We start from the raw sequence: 14,072 nt of genomic DNA, 5'->3' as shown, positions 1-14,072 counted from the left end.
CTGAGTAAAAAAGTCATTTCTAGATCAGTTTATTGAAATATTTCAAATAAAAAATAATAATAGCAAATTAAAAACATCAAAACAGCCATGTGTATCAGTTATTAAACTTAAAATTTATAATTTATCAGCAGTTGATCAATTGTACATTCTAATACAGTATGTTGTGTGCCCGTGTCACAACATCAAGGGGAATTTTAGTTTAATGAAGAGAAAAGCATAAAAAGGTGCTGTATATGAAGTAAGGACACTTGTGTGTTAGTTTTCTTTCAATCTAAGTTAATATTTGTGAGTCTAGCTTTGGCGCGTATGCTGCTCATTTCCATTTTTGGTGGGCGAAGCCATGGCAATATAAAGCCGAGCGCATCATTTGTCTGTCTCACTCTCAAGTCATGAGCTTTGGTGACGATGTGGTTCCTCCTCCTGCTTCTCCGCCTTGCTCACATTGAGCTGGTGATCTCACAAGGCAAGTTAATTCACTTTATTTCATTCTGAACCGTAGTAATATTATTAATTGTTGGTATTAATTTGAATTTCTCTATATGAGCGTGTGTGTGAATGCGTTAGAACTGAGTCCAGATGTGATCCTGAATTTGAACCAAAAAACCCCCCAAAACAATCAATGCAGTACTTTTGTATAAAATTCAACTTAGGAAGAAATCCTTGTAATGAAATTAAATATTATTTATATTTTAAAATCCATCCATTCTCTCGGGTCAGGGTCGCAGGGGGAGCTGGAGCCTATCCCAGCAGTTTTAGGGCGAGAGGCAGGGTACCCCCTGTGCAGGTTGCCGCCAGTCTGTCACAAGGCAAACATATAGAGACAGAGAACCATTTGCACTCACAATCACACCAGGCACCTATGACTCTTCTTCTCTCATTTTATTTAAAAACTATATGTAAAATTGTTTTATTTAAATAGCAGCTTTTTTTTTAAGTCAAGGTGTGGAAGAAATGTAACAGTTCAATTCAAGTGTATATCCAGATTTCTGTTGTGGTTTTGTTTTAAATCAAGACTTTTCAAGCGCAAACTGGGTTTTTCTGTCAAAAAAAGTCAAGAAAAGTACAGTATTTACAAAGAGCTCAGTGACAAGAGGCGCGTGTCAGAGGAGGGAAGTCCGAGATTTTTGTGACTGATTCTGCAGATGCAAGTGCAAAATATAGTCAGGACAATATTGAAATTAAGAACACAGGCTGATTTTGTCCTTGATACTGAAATGAACTGATTGCACCTGTGTTTAAAACAGTGCAATATTTGTAAATTATCCATAAAACTAACCACACCCATCAGCATACCTCCGAATTGTACTCGCATGCTATTTTGGCCCATTAGCAAATTTAGCCCTCGCTGGAAATCACGGTGGTCCAGTGGTTAGTACTGTCACTTCACAGTGAGAAAGTGATTCAAATCCAGCCTGGGGCCTTCCTGTGTGTAGTTTGCCTGTTCTCCTCGTATCTGCATGGGTACTAAGGGGTTAGTTTAATTGGTAATTCTTAATGATGATGGTGAGTGTGAGCATCAGTGGTGTTCTGTCTCCATGTGTTAGCCCTGTGACAGACTGGTAACCTGTCATGGGTGTACAATACCCTTCCTCTTAATCTATGCCATTTACAATAGACACCCCATATGTTAAAAAAATATAAACCACTGTGGTTTTTCATTGTTGTTTTTGTATAAATCTGCTGAGGAATGATGATATTATCCTAAAGAAAGACATGAAGGGATTAAAAAGATTTGTAAAAAAAAAAGGGTTTTAGCGATATTCAAATAAAAAACAGATAAACAAAAGAAATTTTACATTTACAACTTTAAATATTTACTTTGCAGTTCCCAAAAGTAAGTCAGCCATGAAACAAATCATAATAACAATAATAATAATTTGCTGTATAAACCTTGTATGTTCCTAGCTGAGGACAAACTGATTCTAAAACAAAGAAACAAAGGACAAAGACAAAACAAAGGAGGCTACCGATGTGAAGGCTACCTTGAAGTCTACCATAACAACACATGGGGCTTTGTTGGGGATACACTCTGGAGCAAGAACACTGAAAAAGTGGTTTGTAAGAGCACTCACTGTGGGGAACCTGTGGAGAGCTCAGTAATAGATACTCTTAAGCCTTCTGAAGGCAGACCGATCTGGCTCAATGAACTGAAGTGTGAAGGACACGAGAGCGCTCTGTGGGAATGTAAACATCCTGGTTGGAACTACAGCGATTACTCAAGGGTCACAGTGAAAAAAATTAACTGTTCAAGTAAGTTTTTCAAATTTTTCTCTGTTTTTTTATTTATTTATTTATTTTTGGTGAGCTCAGTGACAATGACTCTTAGCTAAAAGTTGTTAAGGGAAATCAATTGTGGTGTTTCTTTGTTTGTTTTGGTTTTTTGTTTTTTTTTATCTGTGTTTATATTTGGCTGATAATTGAGTGTGCTCTTCAAGGTGATATCACATTAAGCCTGGATGGACCCAAATGTGCTGGAGCTGTCCAGTACTCTGTTGATGGCATAACTCAGGGTTACTTTTGTAACAACAACATTGGTATGTCTTCTCTTTTTGTTAATTTTATATGTGTCAAAGGGCAAAGCTGTTTAAATATTGTCAACATTGCTCTCTCTCAATTTGATTTGTAATAAGTTCTATCATTTGTTTTATGTTTTGCGATGTTTTTGATGAACAAACAATAAATTATTCCTCTCTTAAAAAGGTGAAAAAGAAGCCAGGCTTCTGTGTGAACGTCTGGGGTGTGGTGGACTCAGAGAAATTCCTCCCTCAGAGAGGGGGGATAGGGAAAGATTCAAAAAAGCATCAAAGATGAAGCTTGATTGTTCGGCTTTTAAAGAAGCAGACCCAGATCATCCGTGGCAGTGTGCGAATGGCAATGATGATTCAGTACCATGCAAAACTTTGTCTGTCATATGTGAAGGTAACACACACACACACACACACACACACACACACACACACACACACATGGTGAAAGTGTTTTTATGAACAGGTTATACGAGACTGCAGCTCAAAGGAAACCAGTCAAATGTGTGTTCTGGGCAGCTGGAAAAAGAAGAAAATAACAACTGGATACCTGTTCAACAGGACAACTTTGATTTTGATGTGTGCCAGCAAATGCACTGTGGTAACAACAGCACAAGCAAAAACCTTAATGTGACATGCACAGGTAATTCAACACATCTATATTCCAACACAAACAACTTCCAAGCAAACACTTGACACTGTAAAACTGCTCTCTCTCTCTCTCTCTCTCTCTCTCTCTCTCAGATGAAGTTAAAGTAGTTCTGAAGCTCTTTGGTAAAGACAGCAAGTGCTATGGTACAGTTAATATTGAAGTGAATGGTTCAGTTAATCCTGTGTGTGCCTCCTCCTGGACTAAAAAGGAAGCTGAATTGGTCTGCAAGGAGCTTGAATGCGGGAAAGTGAGTGTTCAAGTTTACTCACCATAAGTTACCTGTTGTTCTGATACATGGATACTGAGTGTATCAGAAACTGTCCATACAGCAGTGCTACTGGGTTTATTGTAATTAGTGTACTAATGTGCACCATTAATACTGAATGCACATGAAGTAAAAGCTGCTGGAGATGATAATAATATTATATATTTCTTTGATGTCACAAGAATATTAGTGATCACCATGTAGCTTTTTCTCCTCAGTATAGTTGGATTGATGCTTTTTTACAGGGTTGCAAGAAATGTTTATGTTAATTTTAATAATCACTTGATTTGATCAACATGGCATTGTTTGAACATCAAAATAATTAAAGCAGGGGTCCCCGACTCCAGGCCGGTTTTAGATCTCACCTTGAGTCTACACACCTGAATCAAATGATTAGTTCATTACCAGGCGTCTGGAGAACTTCAAGACATGTTGAGGTGGTAATTTGGCCATTTGAATCAGTTGTGTTGGATTACTGACAGACCTAAAATCTGCAGGACATCGGCCCTCGAGGCCTGGAGTTGGAAACCCTGGATTAAAATAAATGAATTAAAATTAAAAATGTTTAAAGTAAGTTCAACAGTTTGAGCTCCTAATCAATCCAACCAAACAAGTGGATGTTAGTTTTATCTGTACTGTTTGGTAATTTAAGTTATTCCACTGTCTGTGATTTATATTTAGTTCACCACTCCTTTTTCCCAGGCTAACAATATGCAGTGACTCGTTGTCTTTAAATCAGTCAGTGTTTTCTGTCTGTCAATGAAATAAAGCAAACTTATAAATGCTTTGTTCTAGCTGATTTACAATAAAGCCGAACATCAAAATTCAGGAGGGATAATGGACCATGTGAGCTGCAATGGCACGGAGTCCTCACTGTGGCACTGTCAGGCTCAGCATGGTGACAATATCCAGTGTTCAAACCAACCTTATGTGGTGTGTTCAGGTGAGATACAGCAGTGGAAATGTACAGAGTGGCTGCTGATGGCCTTTGTCTGCTTTTATAATGGGATTTTAAATCCTGCAATAAATTCTCTGTCGAGAGAGAAAATCTGTAACTTCATTCAATGAAATTGTGACATTGTTAAATTCTGATTAAATTTTTCCAAAATGTGTTCAGTAAGAGTTTGATTTAATGTGTTTATTCTTTTTGTGTTTCGTGGCTGATAAATCTCTTATTGTCGTGGTACAGACAGTGTGGAGGTGAAACTGGCAGATGGTCCTGGAAGATGTGCTGGAAGATTGGAGATAAAGCATGAGGGCCAGTGGAAGAAAGTTCCTGCAAAAGGATGGACAGAGGCTCAATCAGCAGCTGTCTGCAAACAACTGCAATGTGGGGAAAAAGGCAAAACTGAAAAATTCAGTCAGGGTCCTGGTAGCTTCCTGTCAATAACGTGTCCGACAGATAAGAAGATATCAAAGATATCTGAGTGTTTAACAGAAAACTCAAACAACCAATTTTCAGATCAGGAAGCAGAAGCAGCTGGAATCACCTGTGAGGGTGAGTGTCATGTGCCCTTTGACCTTGTTGCTGTGTGTAACTGTTATAAGTAATTACACATGTGTAGCAAATGATGGTGCTTTCCCAAAGTAAACATACAAAAATATAATAAAATGCTAGAACCAGGAAAAAGACATTTTCATTCACTGATATCAGTCAGAAGAAAAATGTGTTTTTTTCCCACTGCTTAGTTACATGCTTCTATTTAGTAAATCATCCAGTCCAATGTCTAAATACACTTACCTGTGAAAATCCAACTAGAAACCCAAATAAACAATTTCTCTTTTGTGAAAAAGTCATTAGACTTTTTTGGGTGCCAAATGTCTTTGTCGGTAGATTAGCAGACTAATTACAGACAAAACAATGTTTGCCCAATAGTGGAGTGTTTACCAGCCTCTCACACCTTGGCCAATAGAATAGAATAGTCTTTTATTGTTATTGTGAATTTAACACAAAATTGTGGGGGCTCCTCGCCAAGTGTGCAGAAATAAAATATAAATAGTAAGACAACAGGAATAAATAACAAGCCTGCTTTATTGCTTTTAATGTCTTTAAATTTCCTTTACCTTAATTCTAAAAAAAATCTGAGGTTGTCAGTTGTTACAGTAAAACCGAATCATCATTTAAGAGCCTTCGTATCATTTTTGGTACTGATTTGAAATTTGAATCTCACATCTCAACGCTCACCCAGTCTATTTTTCTCATTTAATTAGGAAACATCACAAATTTCAGACCCTTACTGACACTTAGCATTGTGGAACTTATTGCACGCTTTAATTTTCTGCCGTCTTGAGTACTGTGCCTCACTTGTCACATGCACCTCTCGGTCCTCTTTAGCTCGTGTTTAGCTGGTCCAGAATGCAGCACCTACGCTGCAAACAAATCTAGCTGGTGCTCATACATATATATAATGCTTTTCTACTCATTTTGAGCACCCAGAGTGTGTTTTGCTGAAAGTAGTAGAGAATCATTATTCTGCTCAGCTATCAGCAAAGACATTCAGTCAAAGCACTTTTTACTACAAGCCCAATTCACCCAGTCACAAGCACGCATTCATGCAGTGCTTTAATCCTGTGTCTAAGGGCTTTGTCTAACATTCACGCATGAACGAATGACCTTTCAACAGGTAGACAACCTGCACAGCCACTTACTGTATATCATGTTTCTCTCTTTGTGTCCATCAGGTCACAAGGTGGTGTTTTTGAGTGGAACCTGTTCTGGTCATGTGGGGATAGAGCGTGGCAGAGAAATCTACTGGCTCTCTGGGTCTAAAGAGACATGGAACCAAGAGTCTGCAGACACAGTGTGTCAGCAGATGCAATGTGGGAACGCTGCTAACTTTTCTTTCAATTCTATGGCTGATATGATTAATAAAGTTTGGAAAAACTCTTTTAGCTGCTCATCCAGAGAACAGTCTCTTTTTGAGTGTAACCAAACTACACCTCTGCATCCTGACCACCATAATTCTACTGCTTATGTGAAATGTTCAGGTAATGTGAAATGTGAATGAGTCAAAGTATAAAACTAAGAATAAGGTCATTGTGGAATCGATTTATTGTGTCACAGAAGAGTCAATTTACTTATAACAGACTTTACCTTTTAATGTCCATAGATGTACATTCAATTCCTCGTTTTCTCTCAATCAAATTTTTACTATTTTCAGTTTTTTTTCTGAAACCTAGCTTGGTCCAAGATGTTATGAAATATCCACTGATACTAGTTTCCTCTTAACTTTTGCTTTTTCATGTCACAACAGGAAATATAAAGATGAGGTTGAATAACAGCTGCTGGGGAAAAGTCAGGATTCGTGTAGAAGAGAAGGAAGGAGATATGTGTGCAGACTCCTGGACAGAAGACAAGTCTGTGAAGCTGTGTAAAAAGCTGAACTGTGGGACGCCCATAAAAGCCCACAACAGTCCCAAAGATGGTGATATCCTCTTTAAGAGTTTACACCTGACAAGTCAGACTACTGACCTGACACAGAGCATCTTTGTCAAAAACCAGGACAATGATAAGTCCTGTAAACAAAAACCAGCCTATGTTGTTTGCTCAGGTAATTGTTTTTTAAAAGTAATTTTATATTGCAAAAATATAATAAATGTCATAACTTTGCTTTTTTAAAACGTTTCATTTTCAACTGATTTGGACCCTTTGGAAAAAAGTGCCAGTTTTATTGGTTTGTTGATTCTTCAGTCACTAAGTTACAGGATAACAGAATTTAAAAAACAAACAAAAAGACATAAGTCTGTTTTTAAATGTTCCTTCAAATGTTTTAAAAATATCTTTGTAAATACTGTTTTTTATAATTAAGCTCATATATGTTAAAGAAGGAAATATAAATCTTTCTGAAGCTATCAAACTGAAATTCTTTTCACTAAGATGATGATGGTTCTTGTTGCTTAAAATTCTAATTAAAAATAAAACAAGAGTATTATAAATATATAGCATGATTTTCATAATTTCTTTCTTTCAGGTAGTGTCAAGCCCAGATTCAGCATTCCCAGTTACAAATGTTTTGGAAACGTAGAGGTGGAGTATGAGGGGAAGTGGATCCCTGTGTGCGAGGATGCTCTCAAAGACACTAACAATCAAAACACCATCTGTCAGGAGCTTAAATGTGGTGATGCTGTCGAGACTCTTCCCTACTTTGGACCTGCACCAGCAGATAAATTAGCCATTTCAAACCTAAACTGCGCTGCAAATGCTAACAGTCCATTATCTGCATGCAGCAGTATTACTGCTTCTACAGCTGCCTGCAAACACAGTGGCCTCCGATGCTCTGGTGTGTACAATGATCTTCGTGTCAGCAGTTTCTTAATTATTATTTACTCCTTCAGCCTAATTTTAAAATAAAGGCTTTGAAACTGAATTAAAATTGAAACAAACTGAGATTAGTTTGTATTTCAGAAAAATGTTGAGATAAAAATAATGCTGCGTTCAAACTTTGACATGTTCGCCTTCAAAGGTTACTTTTAGTGAAATAAAGGTTAGAATGTTGGTAAATGGTAAATGGACTGGTTCTTATATAGCGCTTTTCTACTCATCTGAGCACTCAAAGCGCTTTACACAACTTGTGCATTCACCCATTCAGACCCATTCGCACAAGCACATCTTTCTAAGTGCTTTATAGCTAACATTCACACACATTCATACTCCGATGGATGCATCGGAGAGCAATTTGGGGTTAGTACCTTGCCCAAGGATATTTGGCATGCAGACTAGGGGAAGCCAGGAATCGAACCACCAACCTTCCAATCAGTAGATGACCTGCTCTACCACCTGAGCTACAGCCACCCCCACCACCCCCAATGTTAACATCCTCACCTCCATTAATCATATTTGTTCTACTCAGTTTTAGTCTTTTCTTTTCTGCTTGTTGTCCATGTCACCAGTATGGCTCTGCCACACAGTCTGACTCACTTAATGTCTGGAATCAGCTGGAAACAGCTAGCCTGTGCAGTCTGATGGTTATAAAAATATCGCTGCCATCAGTTGTCATCTCTTTGTTATCAATCTATAAAATCATTTTATTTACACAGCAGTCAGAAGGGTAGCTAAACTTTAAAAACTTTAAGTTGATGCAGGATCATAATGTCATTTCTGTGTGCAGAGTGTGTTATTTATATCATTCAGATCCTGTTGGTTACATCATGTTTTGTGAACTTTTTATTTCTCTTGTCTGTCTCAGAATGGAGGACGATGGTACCTGACAAAAAGGCCTGTAGTGGAACAGTGTTGGTTCACTGGAGACAGGGACTCAGTGCTGTTTCCAGAGAAAACTTCAATGAAACTGAGAAGGAAAAGCTTTGCCAGGATATGGACTGTGGTGGATACCAATCAACAAATAAAAGCCAAACAATTGAAATAGATTCTTTTTGGAACAAAAGCTTCAGCTGTGGTAAAAATCCAGGAAGCATTTGGGAATGTGAAAATAAAACCACACCCTCAGGGAAGGAGACAGTCTTCATTGAATGCAAAAGTAAGATTTATATCAGCAGGACTGATCTTTAATGATCACAGACTTTTTACATTTGCACTGGAAACACTGAAGAGTGAAACAAGACACAAGGAGTGTGAAAGAGAATTATTCCAGATACACTGGATAAAGTAAACTAAAGCTAAAAGTGTTAAATGAACTATTTGATTATGACCTTGTGCTTCATATTTTGACTTTGCAGTGCAGAGACGATTAACTGATCATTTCTACCTCAGTGCTTTATGTCTTTATCAATACTTGACTGCAGTGTTTATTGCTTTCCTTCCCAGAGGAGCCCGATGTCAGCCTTTCACAGGGCTGTCGTGGGGAAGTGAGGATAGATGGCGTTCCAGTGTGTGCTAGTAACTGGGATCTATCCTATGCACACAAAGTTTGCCAAGAAAAGCTTTGTGGCAATGCTGTCTTCATTGAATCCAAAGCTCCATCAAAGGGTTCAGGTGACTTTTACCATGTCAGCTGTGAAAAGTACCATTCCATCATTGGCCAGTGCAGGAGGACTAAAGGACAGTGTGGCACAAATGTGGTGTTCATTACTTGTAGTGGTAAGTGTGAGTCCATACACCTCTCTTTCCATAAACTCATCCCTATATACAGTACATACATGTGTGTCCTCTGTTAATTATGGTAGTATTTTAATTCATTATCTTGGGGTAATTTTTAGGTATTTATTTTATAAAACAGAAGATTATTTCTTTAAAATAAAAATGGCATTGTTAAGCTCCTTATAAGATAGTGAAGCCACAAATAATTTGCATTGCAAACCATGACACTGATAGTTTGGCAGGTTCTGTCCAGAAATCTGAGTTATTTGTTGAAAATTTCTGAAAATAAATATGTTGAACACATGTTTTACACTCCAACTTTAATAAATGTAGAGTGATGACAGGTGCTTGCTTTGCTCCTAGTGATTTTGCTAAAGCTAAGGTGACCATCTCTAACATCATATTTGCCAGACAGAAGTGGATGAGCTTGTTTCCTTCTTTCAACACAGTTTCTTTGCTTTTACAGAAAGTGTAAAGTTCCGCACGAGTGAAAAACATGGAGGTGTCCTTGAAGTCAATTATCGAGATAAGTGGGAAAGAGTATGTCCATTTAATGGTCCCCCAGTGTTAGAGAGAAAGCTCTGTGAAGAGACTGATAAAGAGACCCCTAGCACCTCTAAGGAAGACAAACAGGTAAATCTTTACATTTTACGTCTTGAAGCAGTCACTGATTTGTCTCATATTCTACAAATCAAAATTATGGACAGTTTCCTGGCTCTGTGTCTCAGCTTAATCTAATAATGAAGACTGGAATCTTACATTTAAAATATTTAGGTTTATAAAATGGAAAGAAATGCATGAGAGGTGTATCTCAATAAACACAAATTGACCAAATGTTTGAAGTTAAAAACTTTCTGGACACTTTGCTGACACAAAGTTTGCAGAAATATAAAAGAAATTGAATGTCCCAATACTTTTGGTCTGGACTTCTAGTGACTTCTTTTGTTGTGTGTTGCTTCAATCAGGGCTGTTTTTTACTGCCAGAGAAAATTTCAGTGTTTTTTCTTCTTTCTGTATCACTAAATGTGAAAAAGTTTAAATTTGATTCAAGGTCAACTTAGAAACAACACTGGAGTTCACTGATGTTACCATGGACGTCAAGCGCTCTGTCAAACAACTTTCCTGTGGAAAAGTTTCTTCAGCTACAATATTTTGTGAAGGTAAGATAAACCATGAATCCATCAATCAATTACTTGTTTTTGACAGAAAGACACTTTTTGTATTCTCAAAATCTGAGCTGACTTACTTTGATCAACGTGATACAGATAAAGTGGAATTCAAACTCACTGTAACTGAATCCGGAAAAAAACATAATAACCTGGCTTTGTTTGATTTCAGGCTATATTAAAGTGACTACCGCACCACCACCGCCACCACCTCCGCCTATACCCACAGGACCTGTTATCGTGGGTGTGATATTTCTTCTTGTTGTAGTGATCTTGATTTCTTCATTTATGCGAATGTATTTCAGGAGAGTCAGGGAGTCCAGAGCTTTAGGTGAGTATATTTATTACATGACTTACACACATGGTTTTTTTTGTTTGTTTTTGCTCTAATGAATTACCTTAAAAGGCATAAAAATCCTGACTGAACATGAGATCAATCCAGATCTTTCATGCTTAAAGGAAAAAGGTGTTGGAAACTTTTAGAGGGCAGTCTCTCTGAATTCTGACTTCAAATAATGCCGTCACTGCTGCTGATTGAACAAGGAGCACATCAGCTCCACCAAACTCGACCAAATGTAAATACAAAACAGGGAAAATTAAGCACGCCTGTGCTTGTGTTGTGCTTTTCATGCTCTTGTGGTCCTTGTACAGTTACTTCACTGGTACATTAGCTCAGTGCATTGGTGAGACAGCTGTTGCTGTATGAGTAAATTTATAACACTGTAACCTTTCAGCAAGAATGCTGCCAGGGAAAGACATGGAGTTTGAAAGTGGAGATTATGAGGACGTCATGGACAAAGACAATGAGATGGAAGACTTCAGTCGTGGCAGTGAGTCATTCATTCAGTGTTATCTTATCTGTATTTTTTTTAAACAGTGTTTAAAGTCCATAGCTTAATGGCCTTTGATATACTCTACACCACTACTATCGTTATTTTAATTTGGACACGATAATATAAGAAGCTGCACCACCTACACTAACTACTGCATGTTAGTACTACAGTTTTCTGTCTTCATAACTTATTTTTAAATAACTGTACTATATCATGAACGTCAGTTGCTCTGCCCATATAAATTAAATTCTTACCTGTTTTTATATGTTTTATATAAAAACATATATATGTTTTTTATCCTCTTCAACGTCATCCTTCCTGCTGTCGAGTTGAAGGTGCACAAATTTAAATTTCACCTAAATTTCAAAAAGATAGACATAAAACAGATATAAAAAGTAAAATTATCTTTCAAAAAAGCAATATCAGGACAACACATCTTCTCTTTGACAGGATTACACCATCTTTTGTTCACATATATATCCAGACCCCCACCTTTTTTCTTCCCACTAGCTTTAGCTTCTCTGTCAGATTGTATCAGAGTGGAATCAGGTATATACACATTATCCAATCCAATCCAATCCAACTTTAGTTATATAGCACTTTAAAAACAACAAAGTTGACCAAAGTGCATTCCAATAATAAAACAGAGATAGCAGTTAAAAACCATACATTAAGCAGACAAAGAAATAAATATAAATAACAATAAAATAAATACATATTTTATGTAATACATATTTAAATATGAAAAAGAAGATAAAAAGGTAAAAATCAGTATATATATATATTAAATATTAAAACATCAGTAAAATAGACAATAAGATATACAATGAATAAAATTGGAGGGGAGATGGCGGGGAAACTTATTCCATAATTTGGGGGCCACAACAGCGAAAGCTCAGTCTCGATATGGGGACAGCAAGGAGTGACTGGTCAGTTGATCTGAGAGACCTTTGTGGAGTGTATCGTTGTAGAAGGTCTGACAGGTAAGAAGGAGCCAGGCCATTTAAAACTTTAAAAGCAAAAAAATTTAGTTTTAAAATGAATTCTAAAATGGACAGGCAACCAGTGTAAAGAGGCAAGAACAGGGGTAATGTTCTCACGTTTGCGTGTCCCTGTCAACAAGCGAGCAGCAGCATTCTGGACCATTTGCAAGCGTGATAGTGAAGCCTGATCAATACCAATATAAAGTCCATTACAAAAATCAAGGCGAGTGGTCACAAATGCATGTAAAACTCTCTTCAAGTCATAAAAAGAAATAAAAGGTTTTACTTTAGAGAGCTGCCTCAGCTGAAAAAAGCTTTTTCTCACCACTGTGTTTATCTGTTTGTCCAGACATTAGAGTCTGACATGCTTTGATTCAACCATGTTTCAGTAAAACAGATAAGACTGCACACACAGTATACTTTTTTGAGTCTTTAGCAGTATCACTAGCTCATCACTTATTTTCATAGAGTTGACAGACTTTGCTGCTACCAGCTCAATAATAACCTTAAGATAGAATTATCACCTTTCTGACACTGTCACAAATTGAAAAAGTAATACATTTCCGGTTTATTAAAGTGTTCCTTTTTTTCTATAGTAAACTATTTGCCTGCCTTAGATTTATTTCAGACAGCTCCCAGTTTCTTAAAAAAATAAAAAACAGGCACAGATCTGGGATGTGGAAGTTTATTTTTCAATCCAACATTTTTTTTCATTCAGGATTCAGGTCTGAGACTGAATTTGTCTCAGAAAATGATGGGCGGAGTGTTTCCTCTTTACCTTATGATGATATTGATGAAGCAGATGAGGCTCGACCCCTGACCTTTCCAGCCACTACTGCTCCTGCTGCCCAAGACATCAACGTTCATGAAGGTGTCCATAATGAAAACACTAGAAAGTTCTGAACCAGTTTGAACACAGTGTTTTCACATTTCAGTACCAGTAAATTTCAAATTTGAAAATGGCATCAATGAGACTCATCAGTGTTTAACTGTGCCAAACATTTTTCTTTGTGACAGACGGGGTGACCTACGAAGTGGAAGATCCACAGGAGAGTTACGATGACATTGATACAATCCCTGAAACTGCACAGACTACAGCAGAGGTCCACAACAGCCCTGAAACACCACATGACTTAAACACAGCAGCCCCAGGATTGGTGAAGAGGGATGAGGACTACCTAGAGCCAGATCAAGATGAGTGAGCCAAATTCAGCTTTAGAAACTACTTAAAAAAAAAAAAGTCTCACAAAGTGGCTCATGACAAACACGACAAAATTAACTGTTCTTTTTCTGTAATTAAATTAAGAGGACAAAAAATATTAAAATATATTCATGCAACATACATTTATTGAAATTCCTTGAAGAAAACGACATTTAATGCAAGAACTTATTTTTAACAGAATTTAAATTCATCCCTTGATCCTTGTATCCCTTGATCCAAAAAACTTAAAATGTAAAATGTAACAAAAAAGACAGATACTAGTGTTATAAATAAATCATTCCATGATATTCGGTTTAATAGTAGTTGAATGTAATGCTTTTATCAAACATGTCTGTACTGTGTGGTATTACATTTTTTATTCAGTTTTCTTTGTTTAAATGCATGACGTT

The 14,072-nt window shown here is 37.1% G+C and overlaps 1 protein-coding gene across 1 annotated transcript; it reads left to right on the top strand.

The window, feature by feature from the left end:
- The first annotated feature begins 333 nt into the window (after positions 1-333).
- LOC102786222 (scavenger receptor cysteine-rich type 1 protein M130-like) lies at positions 334-13,785 on the top strand. The gene is made up of 19 exons (XM_087833747.1): positions 334-463; positions 1,906-2,250; positions 2,436-2,534; positions 2,701-2,919; positions 2,992-3,168; positions 3,270-3,424; positions 4,238-4,385; positions 4,632-4,940; positions 6,125-6,430; positions 6,697-6,993; positions 7,414-7,722; positions 8,629-8,919; positions 9,207-9,479; positions 9,946-10,112; positions 10,531-10,639; positions 10,818-10,976; positions 11,380-11,475; positions 13,180-13,332; positions 13,479-13,785. Exons 1-19 carry the CDS (start codon positions 406-408, stop codon positions 13,661-13,663), a joined length of 3,855 nt encoding a protein of 1,284 aa, XP_087689873.1. The 5' UTR covers positions 334-405; the 3' UTR covers positions 13,664-13,785.
- The last annotated feature ends 287 nt before the right edge of the window (positions 13,786-14,072 follow it).

Source organism: Neolamprologus brichardi, chromosome 20, assembly GCF_056152115.1.
Source record: "Neolamprologus brichardi isolate AB-2024 chromosome 20, ASM5615211v1, whole genome shotgun sequence".
NCBI lineage: Eukaryota > Metazoa > Chordata > Actinopteri > Cichliformes > Cichlidae > Neolamprologus > Neolamprologus brichardi.
This window is presented reverse-complemented; position numbering and strand designations above follow the sequence as displayed.